Source organism: Oenanthe melanoleuca, chromosome 6 (genome assembly GCF_029582105.1).
Source record: "Oenanthe melanoleuca isolate GR-GAL-2019-014 chromosome 6, OMel1.0, whole genome shotgun sequence".
Classification (NCBI taxonomy): domain Eukaryota; kingdom Metazoa; phylum Chordata; class Aves; order Passeriformes; family Muscicapidae; genus Oenanthe; species Oenanthe melanoleuca.
In genome coordinates, this window is record NC_079340.1 from 18,638,951 (window position 1) to 18,655,972 (window position 17,022).

The 17,022-nt window shown below is 41.1% G+C and overlaps 2 protein-coding genes across 10 annotated transcripts in view; both read right to left on the reverse strand.

Annotated features, from left to right (window-relative positions):
• SLC16A12 (solute carrier family 16 member 12) overlaps positions 1–4,419 on the reverse strand; it is a 34,139-nt gene extending 29,720 nt beyond the window's left edge. Inside the window, exon 1 of the mRNA XM_056494790.1 lies at positions 4,116–4,419. The gene's annotated coding sequence lies outside the window, so the exon portion shown is untranslated. The remainder of the gene's footprint in view (positions 1–4,115) is intronic.
• A 4,882-nt stretch (positions 4,420–9,301) lies between these two features.
• The window catches only part of PANK1 (pantothenate kinase 1), a 38,787-nt gene continuing 31,066 nt past the window's right edge, over positions 9,302–17,022 (reverse strand). For 4 of the 9 annotated variants that reach the window (XM_056494306.1, XM_056494308.1, XM_056494309.1 and 1 more), the window contains 2 exons: positions 15,670–15,795; positions 13,265–15,046 (listed from right to left, as the gene is read on the reverse strand). In XM_056494306.1, the coding sequence (XP_056350281.1) occupies positions 14,987–15,046; positions 15,670–15,795 (186 nt within the window). In that variant the 3' untranslated portion in view covers positions 13,265–14,986. Of the gene's footprint in view, positions 9,541–13,264; positions 15,047–15,669; positions 15,796–17,022 lie in introns of those variants that run through there. The other 5 variants (XM_056494307.1, XM_056494302.1, XM_056494304.1 and 2 more) reach the window with 2 other exon arrangements.

The window sequence follows — 17,022 nt, forward strand, 5'->3', positions numbered from 1 at the left end:
AGTAGCAAAGTAACCAGCAGAGCTCTACTAATGAAGATTAAATTAATCCCAACTCACTAACAAAATATATTGTTCATGCCCTCAAGCCAGTTCTACAATTCCCAGCTGCTGCAGGCTCTGGGGAAGAAACCTGCCACAAATTGCTGGCTAATCTTACCAATGAATAGCTCATCTCACTGCTGAAGAGATTATCTGCTGCCTTGGGGGCCTGCACAGCTTAAAGTGCTGCAGAGACAGAAGTGATGGGCTTTGATCTTACAGTGCAGGAAAGAGAAATCCTTCCTGGCTGTACCTGAGTCCTGTGGGCTGCTCTCCACTGCCAGTGTCTGTGACTGTGCCAGGCAGGTGTCACCTGAGCATCAGCCACCCTCCAGTGCTGAGAAATGCTTCTGCCAAAAACAGGATGAGGGAGCTGAACACCAAAGATTTCACACCCAGGAGATCACAGCCTTCCCTGCATGTTATATCCAGCATCCTGCAAGCTGCAGAGAGATGAGGAGCCAGTCCAGGGAGGGACAGTCTCCACCTGGGTGTGCTCCCCCAGAGCAGTGACTGCCTCACTGCAGCAGCTCTCCCAGGGAGGAAAACAAAGCTAGCAGTTCAATAAGCTCCAGAGGAAGCACCTTTGTTTCCAGTGAAGAAAAACAGTGATTAGCTTGGACAGCTTCAGTTCTGGTTTATAAAATCTGCACCTTTCCAAATGCCTCCATCCCACAGGCTGGGAGCCCACCTCCTGCAGGCAAGCTGTAGTCTGCAGTTCTGCTGCTCACAGTCACATCAATGTGTGCCAGTTAACACAGGCAACAACACAGCTCATTAAATATGTATTTTGCTGTCACAAGGCTGCTGTAAAGAAAACCCTCTTAGGAAAAAATTGATACATTTAAGATTTCTTTTTAATCTGCTTTTTTTAAATCTATGTGAGACTCTACAAAGATAATCCAAACTGCAGCTGTAGTGACCCACCACAGGACAGTAAAGGTAAGATATTTTTCTTCAATGCTGTGAAGTTTCTTGTTTCAGGTTGGAAGGAAAAAGTGATTTGATTTTCCTCTGTTGAATAAAGACACTAATTGCATTTAATTTCCCCTTCAAGTTCTATGAAGAAGAATGTGTACCATCATCTTCTACATATGCACTCCTGCTAAATGGACAACGTGCTGTGTTTTCCTACTGCTTACAATAGGATCAGGACAGAGAAACAAAGTGTCTGAAGTAGGAGTTAAAACAATGCACAAAAGCATCAGTGCTTTCCAGACTAAAAGAAATGGTAACAGATTATGGAATATTTACAATAAACTGACTTCTTAGTCTCACCATATCGATTAAAACAGTGCTATTTGTCTAATTGATTCTGTCATTCATAACTTAACAGCAGGTCTACACTACATTTATAAGTATATTTAACATTTTATATAAATGTAAAACAGAGTAAAGTGCATGCATGTAACAGCTGGTTACTCTCTAAGATTAGAGGCACCCTCTTAGAGGTGGTTTAATCTTTCCTTTTAGAATTTTAGGCATTCACCTATTTCAGCTAAATATAATCTGATTAATAATGGCTAGATCTATTTTCCAGAAGAGCGAGAATATACTCCAATAGAGAACAGTATAGGGAATGTATCCTTATGTTGTATACGTGAATATACATCATGAAAGAAAAATCATTAGGTGAAAACTCAGAGTTACAACTGAAACAGAGAATCGTATCTACAGCTAACTGCACACAACTGCATTGAGATATCTGAGCATTCAGCTACATTTTTCAGGGAACTGCCATCACATGCCATCATCCCCTCTGACCACAGTTTGGTGGGCAGTTACCTCTCTCAGCAGACACAGCCTGTCCTGCTCCCCGCCACGCGCTCCTCCTTCCAGGCCACCCTCTCAGCCCTGGCACAGCAGCCACACAGATCAGGGTAGAAAGCAGTGAATAAAAAAGAAGAAAAGGTGCTTTTGGCTGCAGTGCAGCCCCCCAGGCAGGTCCCCAGGAGCCCCAAGGTGGCTGTGCTAGCCCAGCTCAGAGGGTGGCAGGGGGCTGCTGAGCAAGCGCGGCTCTCTCAGGAAACACGTGCCAAATCTCTCCCTCAGGAGGCAATTGTGTTTGCACCAAAACATCTGAAAAATCTGCCCCCTGTGCCCGGTCTGTTGGACCTTGGCCTGGGAATATGGATGGGGAAGGGATCCCTGGGGGTGTCCTGGTCCCTTTCCTGCCAGCTGCAGACAAGAACAGCTCAGCAAACCCAGCCAGCCCGGACTGCTGCAGCAATGTGTCAGGTAAACACTGCACAGCTCCAGGATGAAGTGGCTGTGCAAGCTGGGGCAAAAACACAGTTCCTGAGGTTTCCCCTGTTTACATATCAATTCTGATAAAGCTTTGTAAAATCAAATTACAGACTGTGCTGTGTTGTTTTTCATCATCACTTTCCACCTTCAGGTGAAGGCAAAAGTTAATGATTGAATTTTAAAGGCATTAATGTGGAAACCCCTTAGGGAATATTAAAAATACAGCTTCTGTTACACTGCTGCAAAAAATGGAAAAGTAAACATTAAATACAATGCAACTGAAAAAAATATAAAACAAGAACACATTATGAGCTATGAGTAATAAAGAAAATAGAAAAAGACAGTAACAGCTAATGATTTGAGGTAAGCAATAACATGTCCCTAAATGAGGCATAACAGAATCATTCTGAGGAAAATGCAATCCTGTTTCACTTCATTAAGTTTCATGTTATCCTCCAATTTCCCAGTGCTAACGGAAACGTTTCCTCATTGCCACTGTAGGAGTGGACTTACAACAAACAGACTCAGCTGTCCCAACCAGCTTGTTAACTTAATGAAATCAATTCAGTCAGAATGCTATGTCACACAAACCCAAATTCATCCCAAATACCTAACTAACAACTTACCTGTAGAGATACTAAACAGAACCGTTGATAAATGAGTGGCACATTACCTGAAAGTTCAAAATAAGGATAATACTCACTGTATCTTTGGGCTTTTTTGCATTGAATAGATCCCCTGAATTTAGTCAGCTTGTGAACACACACAATTTCCTGCAAGACTCTTACCACTTGGCCCGAGTCTATCACTGCACACCTGCTTGTCCTGAGAGGGACTAAGTGTATTTCCAGGAGAATTCTATGTCAATATCGCAGAAGAAACATCAAGGCTGTTCAGGATACGGATCTCTGTGATCAGCTCCTTGCACAGCTAATTGTCCCTGCAAAGGCCACAGCCAGCTGTGCACCCGTCATTGAGCAGCCTGTGCCTCGGGTTTGGGAGCCCTTGGGGAGCCTCTCACACACAAACACAAACACAAACAAACACAAACAAACACAAACACACACGAACACACAAACGCAGAGCCGTGCACGGGCATCCCGCTGGCAGCCGCGGGTCCGCTCGCACGGGGACGGGGACAAGGCGCAGCACAGCCTCCCACACCTGCCTCTCTGAACAGGTACATTTGTCCTGCTTATACAACAGAAATAAAAGATACCTGAGTTTCTTCATACCATCTAGCAACTTGAAACGCTGCTTATCCTTAAACGCTGTTTATTTGACTAGCATCTTGCCTAACCAACAGCATATACATATACATAAATAAATAATATGTATGCACGTTTATAAAGCCCCTTCATTAAATACTGGTTTGCATACCTTTTTATTGGTTTTTCGCTGTTTCCGCAGTTCTAAGCTCCACGACACAAGGCAGACACAGGGACTCGGCTCAGCCGCCACGCTCCGCGCTGCCCGCGGCCGCGCTCGGTCCGTCCGCGCTGCTCCGGGGCGCGCAGCCCGCACACCCCTCTGCCGGCTCCGGCCCCACTGCCGGCCCCGGACCCCACTGCGGGCTCCGGCCCCCACTGCCGGCCCCGGCCCCCACTGCCGGCCCCGGCCCCCGCTGCCGGCTCCGGCCCCACCTGCAGCTCCAGCCCCTACCTGCGGTCCCGGTCCCGGTCCCGGTGCCGGTCGCGGTCCCGGCCGCCGTGCGCTGTCCCGGGGCGGCGGCTCCGCGGGTCCGGCCCCACCCGCGGCCCCCACCCCACGGGGCAGGGAAGCGGCTCAGTTGGGCTCAGCCCCCTCCCCGCCCCACTTTGCTCGCCCACCTGGCCCTCTGGTCGCCCCTCGCCCGGCTCCGCCGAGCTGCCAGCCGGAGCGCCTCCTCCGCGGTGCCTTCACCAACACGGAAAACTGAGTCTCAGCAGTGCCGCGGGAGCTTTAAGAGGGATTTTTTTTTTTTTTCCTTCCCATCGAGGCAAAGTCAGTACTGGGATTTGTGGATCAGTGCTCTCAGGCTTTTTATAAGATATTTTAAATGGTTCCAGTGTCGGGCAGCATTCAAGAGTGGAGATAACACCAGAACTTGTTCTCTGTCACACACACCTGCCCTTCCTGCCCATTAAGAATCACACTGCTGTTTGGTAGTTTGTAAATTTTCAAACTCTAGTTCAAAACCCCAGACCAGGGGAAGGACTCACGCAGATTTGGACCCTAGACTCTTGGAACAAGTTTCAAATTCCAGCAGCCTTCTGTTTATCCAAGAAAGATAAACTAAGTGGCCTGCTGAATTGTGCATGTGTTTTTGGGCAAGATCTGGAAAGCAGCAGGTCTTTGCTCAGAAAGGACATTAAACATCCTGTGACACTTTCCCTGAGAACAAAGATAACCTGGGATCTTTTCTTACCCTTCCTGTTGCCAGACAAGAGCTGCTTGGTCCCCGTCTTTCCCCAGGACCTTGCTGCCTTTCAGTGCTGCTATGAAGAGCAAGTGCAAAGCTCCCAGGAGTGTGAAGGCAGAGCCCTTGGAGGGTGGCAGGGAGGTGTTTGCTCTGCTGGTCTTCAGGGAAAGTTCAAGCACACATGATTTGGGTAAGCATGGCAGCTTGAGGGTAGATGGTTAAGTGGAAAAGGCTTCCCTTTCTAGGTGACTCTAGAGCTACTCTGTGCCATGCAGCAGCACAAGAGACCTAGGAGAGACTGATCTTTCCCCTCCTTCTGCACACTGTGGCATGAACCCACATACCACCTATGCACATCTTCCCTAACACAAGTACATTCCCTCCTGTGGCATGTGGCCCACAGCAGAGAGAAAAAGGGCTTAGGTTTTCCCCACCATGCATGTGGGTGACAAAAACTAGTCCTTGAACAAAAAAAGTGCAGCTCTTGCTTTCTTGTTGCGTTTTCCCCTCCCCGCACTTTTTATGGTTCTTTAAAATTTTGGAAATGTTTTTAATCTTTCATGTTTCTTCACGTTGGAAGATTTTCTTTGCCAAAATACACTGCTAACACAATTGCTGCAGATTATTTGAACTGCTTAACACTGCAAGATAAAATCCTGAATAAGATGGTCTGGGCATTAAGCTGCTGGTCAAGAGATTGGATATCTCAACACTGCAGTGAACTTCCTCTGCAAGTCTGGCTGGCAGCATCTCTATGACAACTCCCCACCAGCAGTGGGAATGTCAGTGGTTATCTATATTGGCTGCTGACATTTTGACATCTGGCTCAACAACAGGTAATGCTTCTTTGTGGTATGGAAAGGATCCTGCCAGAGCACTACAACACATTGTGCATTGTACATGCCAGGGAAACTCAGAGAGGCAGTAATATACCACTCACACTCTGCTGACTTGCCTTAAGAACAGCTTTAAAACACTGTTGTGCTATTTAATTTTTATATAAATTCATTTTAAGCATTGAAGTACCAGAAGCTAGACATCAGCAAATGCATGACTTCATTTGGTTCTTGGATCAGAACTCTAACACTAACAGAAATACTGGGGTTTGGGTGACACATATGTTTACACAATCATGACAGGCTTCTTTTTGTGACTGTTTTTTCTCATGCCAGTTTCAACTGCTGATGCCACATAAATGACACAGGAACACAAAAGAAGTAATGAATAATGGCCTTAATCCTTCCAAAGTCACAGGACTATGGATGTGGCTTTCTCTAGAACTGCAATCAAGACAGGACAGGAGCACATGCCCTCACCTGGAGTGCCTGACCAGGCAAAGAAAACAGCTGGGCAAAGGCTTGTTTTGGTTTGGTTCCTGTGCAAACAAGAGTAATTCCTTTATACTGTTTCACACTTTGCAAACCCCAAAAATAAACAGAAAGTATAATACCAGAGGGTTCAACAGGTAAAATAAAAGTTTTTGCAGTTTGGAGAATGGTTAGGTGCCATGGTACAGTGGATGAATGGCCTTCCTACACAATGAATGTTCTTAATTTGAACCTTTATACGAATGCCTGTTGGAAACTGAAAACCTCACTGCCCTCCTCTCCATTTCCCTGGGAGCCACCCAGCCCTGAACTTGCAGCCAGCCCTGTGTACAGGGACATGCTGCAGTGGCACGCTCAGAGTGGCATTTCCAGGTCTGGTCACTAATATTTGGATATACAACCTTTGGCATTCTACAGCCAAAGGAACCCAGCTTCCCTAGCATCACTAAAAAATTAAACTGTAAGTCCCTATGGTTCCTTCAGCTCCCCACTGTGTCTGTTGTCCAAATTTTGCCAATTCCAAGGCAAGAAGGTAAAGCACCCACCACTTGAGAGCTGAGGCTCCTTTCTGGAGGTGAATACAAGCTCTGCTTCTTACTGACACACAAGATTTTAGCAAGGGTTCAAAAGACTGTGATGAATTCCTAAAAATATGTGGCTATGTAAGTCATATATGTAGCCTGGGATAAAAAAACAGGGTATGTAATGGCCTCCTCACTTTTTCACGGACACTAGTAATTTCTGGAACATAAGACCAAAAGATGCCTTTAAAACCAGACAGCTGTTAATGAGACTCAAAACTAAATGAGAGTATGTCTTGCTACCTAGTGTATCTTTGTATCTTCAGAATATTGGGAAAATTTGGCAGAAGTAACCTCTCTTTGATAGAAAATAAGAATAGGCAGATCAATAATTAATATTAGTTGAACAAGAGGATGATTCATCTCCTTTTACTGATTACAAACTTCCACATTTCAAATCTTCTGCCTTGTTCTCTTTATCCACATGTCACAGAAGTCCTTGGTCCAAGCACACACTAAGAGTTCTGGACACATTTATATGCACGTATTTCACAAAGCTCTGCATTCCAGCTAGCAAGTGCAATAACTTTTCACTGGAAAACACAAATTAATCACTACAAATGTCCTATGGAAACATTACTTAACAAAATTTGGCTGTAGAAATGCAGAAGCTTTAAAAAAACCCTTATATTTCAAATGACTTGCTTTTGGCAGTCTGCTAGGTTTCCTTGCTAGCAGGCTTTATTTTGGTGGAGGAAGTGAAATGAAATGTAGACATTTAAAAATTTCCCATCAGAAGAAAAACTTAATTAGACATTGGAATTTTTCACAGCATGGGAATAATAAATTTGAATTAGTTGTACTTGGAAAAAAGCCTTTGCATAGCTATTCCAGTTTTTCTTCCATATTCACCTAACTGTGGACCAGAAGATTGGGCTACTTCAATCCATACATGAATCTGTCACCAAATATAGGATCTAATGTTGCTTCAGTCTGAGGAGACCTAACCATTTCCATCGTTCTGTAAGTTTTCACAGCATTATGTTTTTGTTCTTCTGGATGACAAGGATGGCTTGCTGTGCTCTGCAGAATAAATGGTTTTGGCAGCTTATCCTGCTCATCATCAGCACCCTTGCCTGCAGCAGCTCTCAGGGAAATGCACAAGCTAAAGCAGGGTGAGTTTTGGATCCAGACCTGAAGGCAGTGCAGGTGGTCTTTATCCTATTTGCTAAATCAGCACACAAAACCAAGTAAAAGAAGGTGGTAAAGCACCACCAGTTCTTCACACCTCCACAACACAGAAAACAAGTCACTTGGCAAGAATTTGCTGTCTCCCAGACAAAACTCTGGCTGGTGTTTGCTGCTGCTGGGGCTTTCAGAGAGAGTTCTTACCCAGCCTGGGGTATACTCTGCCTCTGCACAGGTTTTTGTTCCAGCTCACCTGTAAAATACATAGCTTAACTCCTAGAATTACTTTTAATTCAGTTTCTATTACCTAACTGTTGTATTTGTTGTGTTCACAAGCTGGAGAAGTTTCCTTAGTTTAAACTTTAATACACCCCTTTAAATAAAATATTCCCATTGATAGTATCTACAGCAAACATTTACAGAGTTAACAAACACAGAAACTATTGTCATTCCACACAGAAAGTTACAAGCATCAAAGATTTCTGTTTTATTTGGAGACTTACCAGATTAGTTCCAGGGGCACTTATGCAACACAGAATCATACAGATAATTTTTTTCAACCTGTGCTTGGTACACTTCCCCCCCTCCATTCATTTGCTTTTTTGTTTCTGTGAGTTATGCATGTACAGACAAAGGCCTAAACCAGAGCTAACTAAAAGAAACTATCTGCTCTGAGTAGCACAATATTTTGGTAAATGTTACAACATTGATTATCCAAGGCTTTCATTTTGGTATCAGCCACGTGGCTGCAAGGCTCCATTCCCTCTCCCTACAGGGCAGCAGTATTTCAAACCATCTCATCCTTCTACATCCCTCTACAACCAGTGCTAACTTTATAACTGGTGACAGAAACTTCATTGACAGATTTCTGATTCAAGCCTGAACAATGTTTTACTACAGTGTTTTCTTGTTTGTGTTTTTAAAAAGTTCTCTGCTGTTCTGCCTGTTTTTTGGTGTGTGTGTCCCAAATTTCCCTTTACTGAGCTGCCAGTCATACACCACTGCTTTCTAGCAGAGCAGGGGAAGTGGAATGGTCAGGGACTGAAAGGGAACTGACTCTAAATTACCTTCTCTCCTCCAGTGGGTCTGTAAGGCAATAGGCTAGAAAAGGAAGAGCCAGTTCTCACACTTTTGTGAATTAAGATATTTAATTGCCTAACAATCTCCATACACAGGGCAAACTTCTACAGTGTCTTACACCCACAGTCAGTGGACTCCACAGAGCAGTATCAGTAACACCCAGCCTGAAAAAGGGGTTTATAATGTCAGTTAGTGTCTTAGAACTTCACAGTAATGCACATAAAATGAAAATTTAAGCAAATTCCCATAATGCTGTGAACCAGATGTTCACAAAAACCTCACAAAAGCACTTTTATAATGGCCTTTTAGGTAGGAGAGCTGAAACAGAGAGATATGTTGCATGGCACCTTAAAAAAATAAAGCTCCAAATTGAGGAAAAAAGATCAGAAATTGAAAAAAGAAGTTGTTGACTAAAACTAAGCTGACCTCTATGATTTGCCCAATGAATAAAAGGTGACAAGTCTGCAGGTTTGGTGCCTTTTCTGCATAATTTATTATTATTTTTTAATACAATTTCTTATGTGATGAGAGCAAGGAGTGGAGAGAAATTCAGTTCCTGAGTGTTTCCTAGCTGTAGAAGAGCAGGTGAAGTGTGTTACAGGTCAGCCTGCAGCCATCATCAGGAAACAGCTTTAGCTTCCCTTGCACTGCTTTTCTCCCTTCTAAGAGGCAAATCAGTGATGCTTGGGGGCTGCTACACTGCACAGGCAAATCTGCTGCAGAGAAGTCTATAAACCTGTATTTGAAGAGAAGAGAAAACTTATTTTCTAAGCTAAAACAGAAATGACAAACACTAGGAAATTTGGGAGAGTTTTTGGTTTATCTTGTAAATACTTCTGGATTTTTTTGGCACAGCCTTTTGTAGCCAAGTGCAATATGCTGAAAGCTAGCTGGGTAACAGCATGCTCCATGCTTAGGACATAGGAACAGCATGTTTTTGTGTACTTATTCAAATAGCACTAGGGGTGAGGTTGCTCAAAAAACAAAACAATTCCACTAAAAGGAACGAAATTTTTTTTAAGTACACTCAGCATTTTGTGATTCATTTAGCTAGCCACCTGTGAAAACGTTACATTCATTTGTTCAGGTTGTTTTTTAAATTAACATGCATTATTTCAGTTAATTTTTAAAATATAAAAGGAGCAAGAAAATTATCAAAAGAAAAGTGTGTTTTCCCCTGTTCAAATCAATATCAATAATTAATTTTTCTCTCCAGGTGAAGCTTATCCAGTTTTTTCAGAGAAGACTCTCATAGCTTCAGTTGCCTTTCCCACATTACACCAGTGCATTCCACAAAAACAGATGTTCACAGACCACCATGGCTGTGCTGCCTCCATTGCCTCCTGCTGACAATCAGTGGGTAATTCCAGTGGGAGAACAGAGGGGGCAGATACAGATAACAATACCACTATCCCAACTCAGTGTTACATCTCCAGGTTGGTAATGATTTACTGCCTTATATGAGAATGGCTCAATTGCAATCTCCTAGCTGATGCAGCTGTTCTAAGACTGTAGAAAAGAGCATTTTGGTCAGCATGTCTTTCCTGTGGCCTTGAGATATTAATTTCTTCATCCTTACTGAAACACAGGCATTTCCACTTCCACCCAACCTAGCACCTGCATTAGAAACTCATACAAGCTGAGACCAGCTGTTTTATTTTTGTGCAATTTGTTAACATATTAATGCAGAACAAATCCCCTGAACAAGTCACAGCACACCAGTGGCCACACCATCTTGTTGCTTGAAGCACTAATGTGCCTGTTGTGACAAAATGCATTATCAAACCAGTGTCTTCCCATGATGAGACTGTCTTGCTCTAAGCAGTGTTCCTTGATGCTTTCAAGCAGGGAACAGAAAATGTGTGTTCACTTGCAAGGAAAAGTTCATCTCACAACAGATTTTAAACCCAAAAGAGCATGGCCTTTGGAAAAAAAAAATCCTAACATATATGAGAAAGTGGCAACATGGTTAGCTGAGGCCACACCTTCACAGATGGGCATAAATGGAAATCCTGGTAACAGGAGTAAACTCTACTCTGAACATGCACTTTGGTACCTCTGCATTTGCTAAAGGGCAACTTTTGTTTTGTTTTAAATGCCCAGCTTCACACAAACTTTTAAGGTTGAAAATAAATGAATGGGTCACCCACTAAAAAACCTGAAAAACTATGAAACTGCCAACTTGGAAAGACACTACTAAAAGTGGAAGTGCCCTGATCATCACTACAAAATAAGCAAAACCAGTGAATGGCACACTGTTTTAAGTAAAACATGATGCCATTTCATGCTGCTTACCCATCTTCATTCCAGGTACCAAGACACAAAACAAACTGGTCTTTCATAGCCTGTATTTCATTTAATTCCAAATTGAAAGACACCTTGTGCTTTAAAAACAGAACCCAGTACAACTCCTCATCCAACTGGAAACAATCATGTATGTTTATTTTGTCATCAGTTCAACCCCATATGGTTCTCCCATCTCTAAAGTTCTGCTGTGTCCTGCCAAAAATCACTTGCAAGTATCTTGTGACAGTCTAATGGGAACAGAAGTGCTGATAACAGTGAAACACCAGGACAGCTTTGCTTTGCTGAGGTTGGAATGAACTGCAAGCACCCTACTTGTCCTAGAAGTCAGATTCTGCCCCCATGCACCCCCTGCTAGCCTTCTCTATCAAATCTAATTAAGTAAATATTCTTAGTTGTCTCTCACTCTTCATCCAGCACTGGGATTTTTCCCCAGTACTTTAGTACATAGACCCTTCTTGGTAGGGGATGTAATTAGACTTTTTGTCAAAACCATTAAAAATTTGGCTGTCTTGGTGGTGGTGGGGAGAGAATGAAGTACCATGAGATTCAAGAACAAATATTCAAGGGCAAAAGCAGCACAGGCCATGACAATTGAGAGTGATGAGTTTGACTCATTCTGCTCCAACTTATCTGAATAATTACCTTACCATTTTTCAGAAAGAGAAGCTAGATTAACAAAGCTTGGCCTGTTAAGAGATCTCTTTAATTTATACCAAACTAAGTATTGATCTCCCTTAGGGAAGTCTGCTTCTTCAACTCCACTACTTCAAAACAAAAAAGATCAAGAATCTGGATATTTCTAGGTTCTCAGTAATACTCTTGGATAGTGCTGGAGTTGAACTTTGCTTGCACAAACTTCCAGTTTGCACCAGTTATAGTAGAGGTTTATCTGTGTAGTTGAGCAAGAATGTTTTCAGACTCTTTAGATACCTCTGGATGACTGATGAAGTGGGGCACCTTGGAGAACCCCTTCCAACTGATGATTGTAGACAGCAACTGGATACCAAACACAATCAGAAAAATTCCAGACAACAGCAATGCTCTTAGCAATGCCCCAAAATACTCCCCTATGGCAAAAATACTGTAACAGTGCCAGAAAGCAACCACACTGTCATTAATCCATTACCTTAATTACAGAAGGGGGACATGGAGGAGGAAACCAAGAACTGGGATTAGTGGAGGCAGGCAAAGTCTTAAGGTAAAGAGGCAAGTTATGGTACTAGCAGACTCTATGATGGTACTGATGGGGAAACTGGGAAAAATAGTCAAGGCAACAAAGAAATTAGCCTTTTCTCCCTCAGGAAAGGAAGAATTGAATATACAGTGTCATTTTCCTCTAGCTCTTCCTACTTTGGGACTTTCCACAGCTCTCAATCCCAGTTAAAGTCCGCTAATATTTTTCCCAACCAGGAATACTCATTTATGTAATCCAGAGTACTTTTTCTCATTCTTTTAACTGCAGGAATTCACCTACTAAGCATTTTAAATTTCAAATCAGCATTTTTAAGGTAAAGTTTTATTTTGTGTTTCTCTTAGAACAGTGATCAACTTACCTGACAGTCCTCAGAATCTTAGAGCTAACTTCAGGGCCACCACAATTGTGCTTTTCTTCTTTAACCACACAGCCTCAATCTTTAAAGTCCTTATATATATATTTCTTTGAATGGCTTGCTAAGGGTTTTTTGAATGGGTGTGGGTTTTTTGGTTTCTGGGGGATCTTTTTTGTTGGCTTTTTGGTTTTGGTTTTTTTGTTTGTTTGTTTTGGTTTGGTTTCTTTTGTTTTGTTGTTTTTTTGGTTTTTTGTTTGTTTTTTTTTTTTTTTTTTTTTTTGAGAAGCAGAGGATTTTAATCTTAAAAGAACAGTAGTTCTTTTCATATTTGTTTCCTTAACATTATGGTCTTCTTCACAAGTCCAAATGTGAAGAATGCAAGAGCACCTGAGTGACAGATATTCCCATGTCAAATTCCCTTCAGAAACACACAAGGGACAAGATGGGATCTTTCTCTGAAGCAAGCAGCTGCATGACTGATGTCGTGCTTCCCTCTACTGTTTATCATTAGAAGCACAGTTAGCTCTTAACATTCCTTAAAAAAACCAAAACAGTGTACAAGTGAAGCTTTATTTGCAGGCAAAACTTAGCCAATAACCTTAATCAAAATTTTCTTTTCTTTATTAAAATAAAATAGAGGCTCTGAGCAGAAACATCTGCACTTATCTCAAGCTCAATATTACAGCAAATATCAACTTCAACACACTAACATTATTTCATATTTTTGTTTACAGTCCTTTAAAGTCAACTTCAAGCAGGCAAAAGGCTTCAAAGACTAAAGCTTTGTTACCAAGAGTAAAAACATGTCAAGAACCAAAAAAATTATTAAGGAATTATGTAGTCATGTATGTCAGCAAAAAAAGTGTTATGTCATATCACTGCTTTCAAGAAATGAATTCCACAGATACATTAAAACTGCCAAAACAGTAGTGGTCTTTATTTCCATCAGACAAGTTTACACTTCAGTTAATATTACCATCTTTCAACATTTGGGAGATATGTAAGTTAATGACTTAAAAAAGTGAAATATACCCCCTTCAAAAAATATACTGAATTTTATACTGTCCCTCTGATGAATCATTTACATTATGTGACATCACATACAGTCTTGCAAGACAAAATAATTTACAAACTGTTTTTCTGCCTCTCATTTGTGAGCCCTCAAGGTGTCTGAGGAAGGCAAGTTCATACATGCTCCACAGCAACCTAAGTATATGGATTTCAAAGAGATCTCAATTCAACTTAGGGAAAAAATCTAGAGGTCCACAAATCAGAAAAGGTAGAAAATACACTATTGGAATAAACACTCAAATTTTAGTGTCCTGCAGGCAAAATTAACACCAGTTTAAAAGCAGAAAATACTTCAGTTGGTATTTTTCTAATTTTAGTAATTGGGCTTTTAATAATGCTGTTATCAGTTGTTTTCAATTAAGAACAAGTCAAACTTGCAGAATACAGAAGTGAAGACAATCCCCCTTTGCCATCTAATACACCAAGTGTGACTAACATCTTTACTACAGAACTCCTCATGTTGATCAGAGGTCTCCATCAGAAAGAGATTTTCATTTTAGTGTTAATTAAAAAATTAAAATTTTAGTTCACATCTTCTTTAAAGTTTTTATTAAACAGAAGAATCAGTCCTGCAAAACCAGTTGGCAGTCTCTTCCTATTACAATTTGTAACTACTGAAAAATTACAATCTTAAACCCCCTACTATTACCAAGCTTCCTCACAGTCCTTTGAAGAAATGCATTTAGCCACAGAATGGTTTGCAAATTTATTTTTTGGGGGGAGGGGTCAGAGAGATGTTAAAGTGTCTCATCTAATGAGGAAAGGCAAAAAAAAATCAATTACTAGTTTTCACAGTAAAATGCATCAGCTTTGTAGTTTCATTTGAAACCAAGAACAAATCATGAAACGTCATGAAAATAAGATAAAAAAAATCTCCTAGAGTGATTACTAAATGAAGTTAAAATTACCACACTAATCAGTAAACCCCAGAAGAAAAGCAGATGCCTCATATCACAGGTCCTACATTAAACAGTATCCATTTTTTTAAAATAAATCTGTAAAATCTGTATGTTTGGCCACTTTGCACATTTTTCCCCTAAAAAATACAGTGTACAGAAAAAAATCTTGTAATTCCCGGTATGAATTCTGAAGTATAAGGTCAAAACCCAGAAATCAAAAGATCAGCTAAAAGGATTTTAAATTATTTACAAATCCAGCAGGTAGGACTACCATAATGGCTTCATTTCCATCCTTATAGTGGCTTTCACTCTTACCCAGCAGCATCTGCAGCAGAAATCTCTTCAGACAGCTTCATCACTGATCATCTGTCATTTTAAGCATTTCTAGAAGAGCCCCAACAGCTCCAAAATAACCCTTTGAAAAAAGGCAAACAAAAGCCAAAACCAATCAAATTCCAATATAAGACATAACATGAACACCAAGTTTTCAGTTCTGTTAAGGCAACTAGAAGAATGTTAGCCCTGCCAAATATTTTCTCCATCTAAAATACAATTTAATAAGATCATTCTTAGCTAGAAGAAAGGGCCTGATACAGGAAAAGTCTTACATAGTTCTCCAAAATTATATTAAAAAAAAAAATAAATTACAAAACCATAATATTGATGCTGTACTGAGGCAAGGCAGTTTCTGCTATAGACCTGTACATCTGGTAGTCACCTCAAAATCATGCTTACAAACATGAACTATACTTGAGATTTTCATATACCAGCCCATGCAAATAAACATTATTGCTATCAGGGTCAGAAAGCAAATATGAGAAATGGGCAATGTTTAACAACACATACCACAAGATTAGTGATCAAACCAAGGAGTTAACAAGTAGTATTTTAAAATGAATCTGTAAACTGAATAGCATTTATGCAGAACTTAGCTTATGCATTCAATTCAAAGCAATGGCCGTTCACCCCTTTCAAGTTCACAAATAAAGAACAAGACTTTTGTACTTAAAAATAGAAGTTCAACACATATTTCCTTACCTCATGTTCCAAAAACAGAGCTTTTAGCTGTCCCTTGGACCAATAATCCATAGCATATGCTAGCACCTTCATAGAAATCATATTAATTCTGAGAAAGTTGCCAACAAACACCACCTTGTCGATGTTCTGGAAAATTGAATTTCAAAAACATACCAGAAAAATTATATTCAGCTAAATTATTTGCCTCCTTTAACATGTATCTCTGCCTCTATTACAAAGTTAAATGGTAATTTTAGGTTACATTTAAATACTTCAAACTGAAAAGTCAAAAAATATTTCAGTTACTGACCACTAAGTAAGACACATTGGAAGAACAGGGAGGTGCAGTTTTATTCCAAAGAAAGTGAGAGACTATTATCAAAGATCAATATTTGCTTAAAATATTGAATAAATATCACAACCATCCCAACATGACTCAGATGATGAGCATTTTTGTGGTGGTGTTTGTTTTTTTAATTGTATATGGCTACACTGAAGACATCTCCCTGCCCCGCACGTTAAATGAATCAACTTTCCATAGATCACTCTGATTATTAGATCCAGATGGAGAACTTCTGAAAGCTAAAAAGAATTACATTAGAGATGGGAAGGAGAATCTTTCATTATCTATTATCAAGACTCCCTTTCCAAAAGCAAGTGAAATGGGGCTGGCATAATACTTGATATGTATAGTAGTACTTTGTTTCAAAGCTGATTTGAACTCAGTTTTCATTCAGGAAATGAAGATTTTTTGAACCATCAGTTCCAGGCTGCCAATGAGAAAGCCACAGACCATCCTTACTTGTATGTACATCACTGCAGTAAGCAGTGGCTCTGTTTAGTGTTTAAACAATGCCCATAACTATCTTACCAAGCCCAGTTCTGCCTGTTTTTATGCACAAAATTGCAATTGCATTTTGCATTGGTGTACCAGATGATGTTCACCAGACAACAGAACTGGTCTAGAAGATTTAGTAGGAGGCCACATCCTGGAGATAAAAGCTTTTACAGAAGTCCTGAAGAGCCCTAGGAATGTATCCACAAGAATCTTCTGCAGAAGTTTGCCAGAAAGGCTGCACAGGGGCTAGAATTAGCCTGGGTTACCCCTCTACACTGATGCAGCTCCATAAGGATCAACACTTGGCTCTGCAGCAATTCCTGTGCAGCCACACTCGTGCCATGTCCAGGACCTTGCCTGTGACACACCAGGGAACATCCTCACTGGAATGAACACTCAGTGCTGGGGAGAGCTGATCCCCAGGCACTGTAACTCATCCACCCAGCCTCTGCTGAGTGAGTGAGGGGCACACCTGACTGCCCTCACACAAACACAGCAACACAAACTTTACTGAAATAATTTAGCTGCAGTCATCT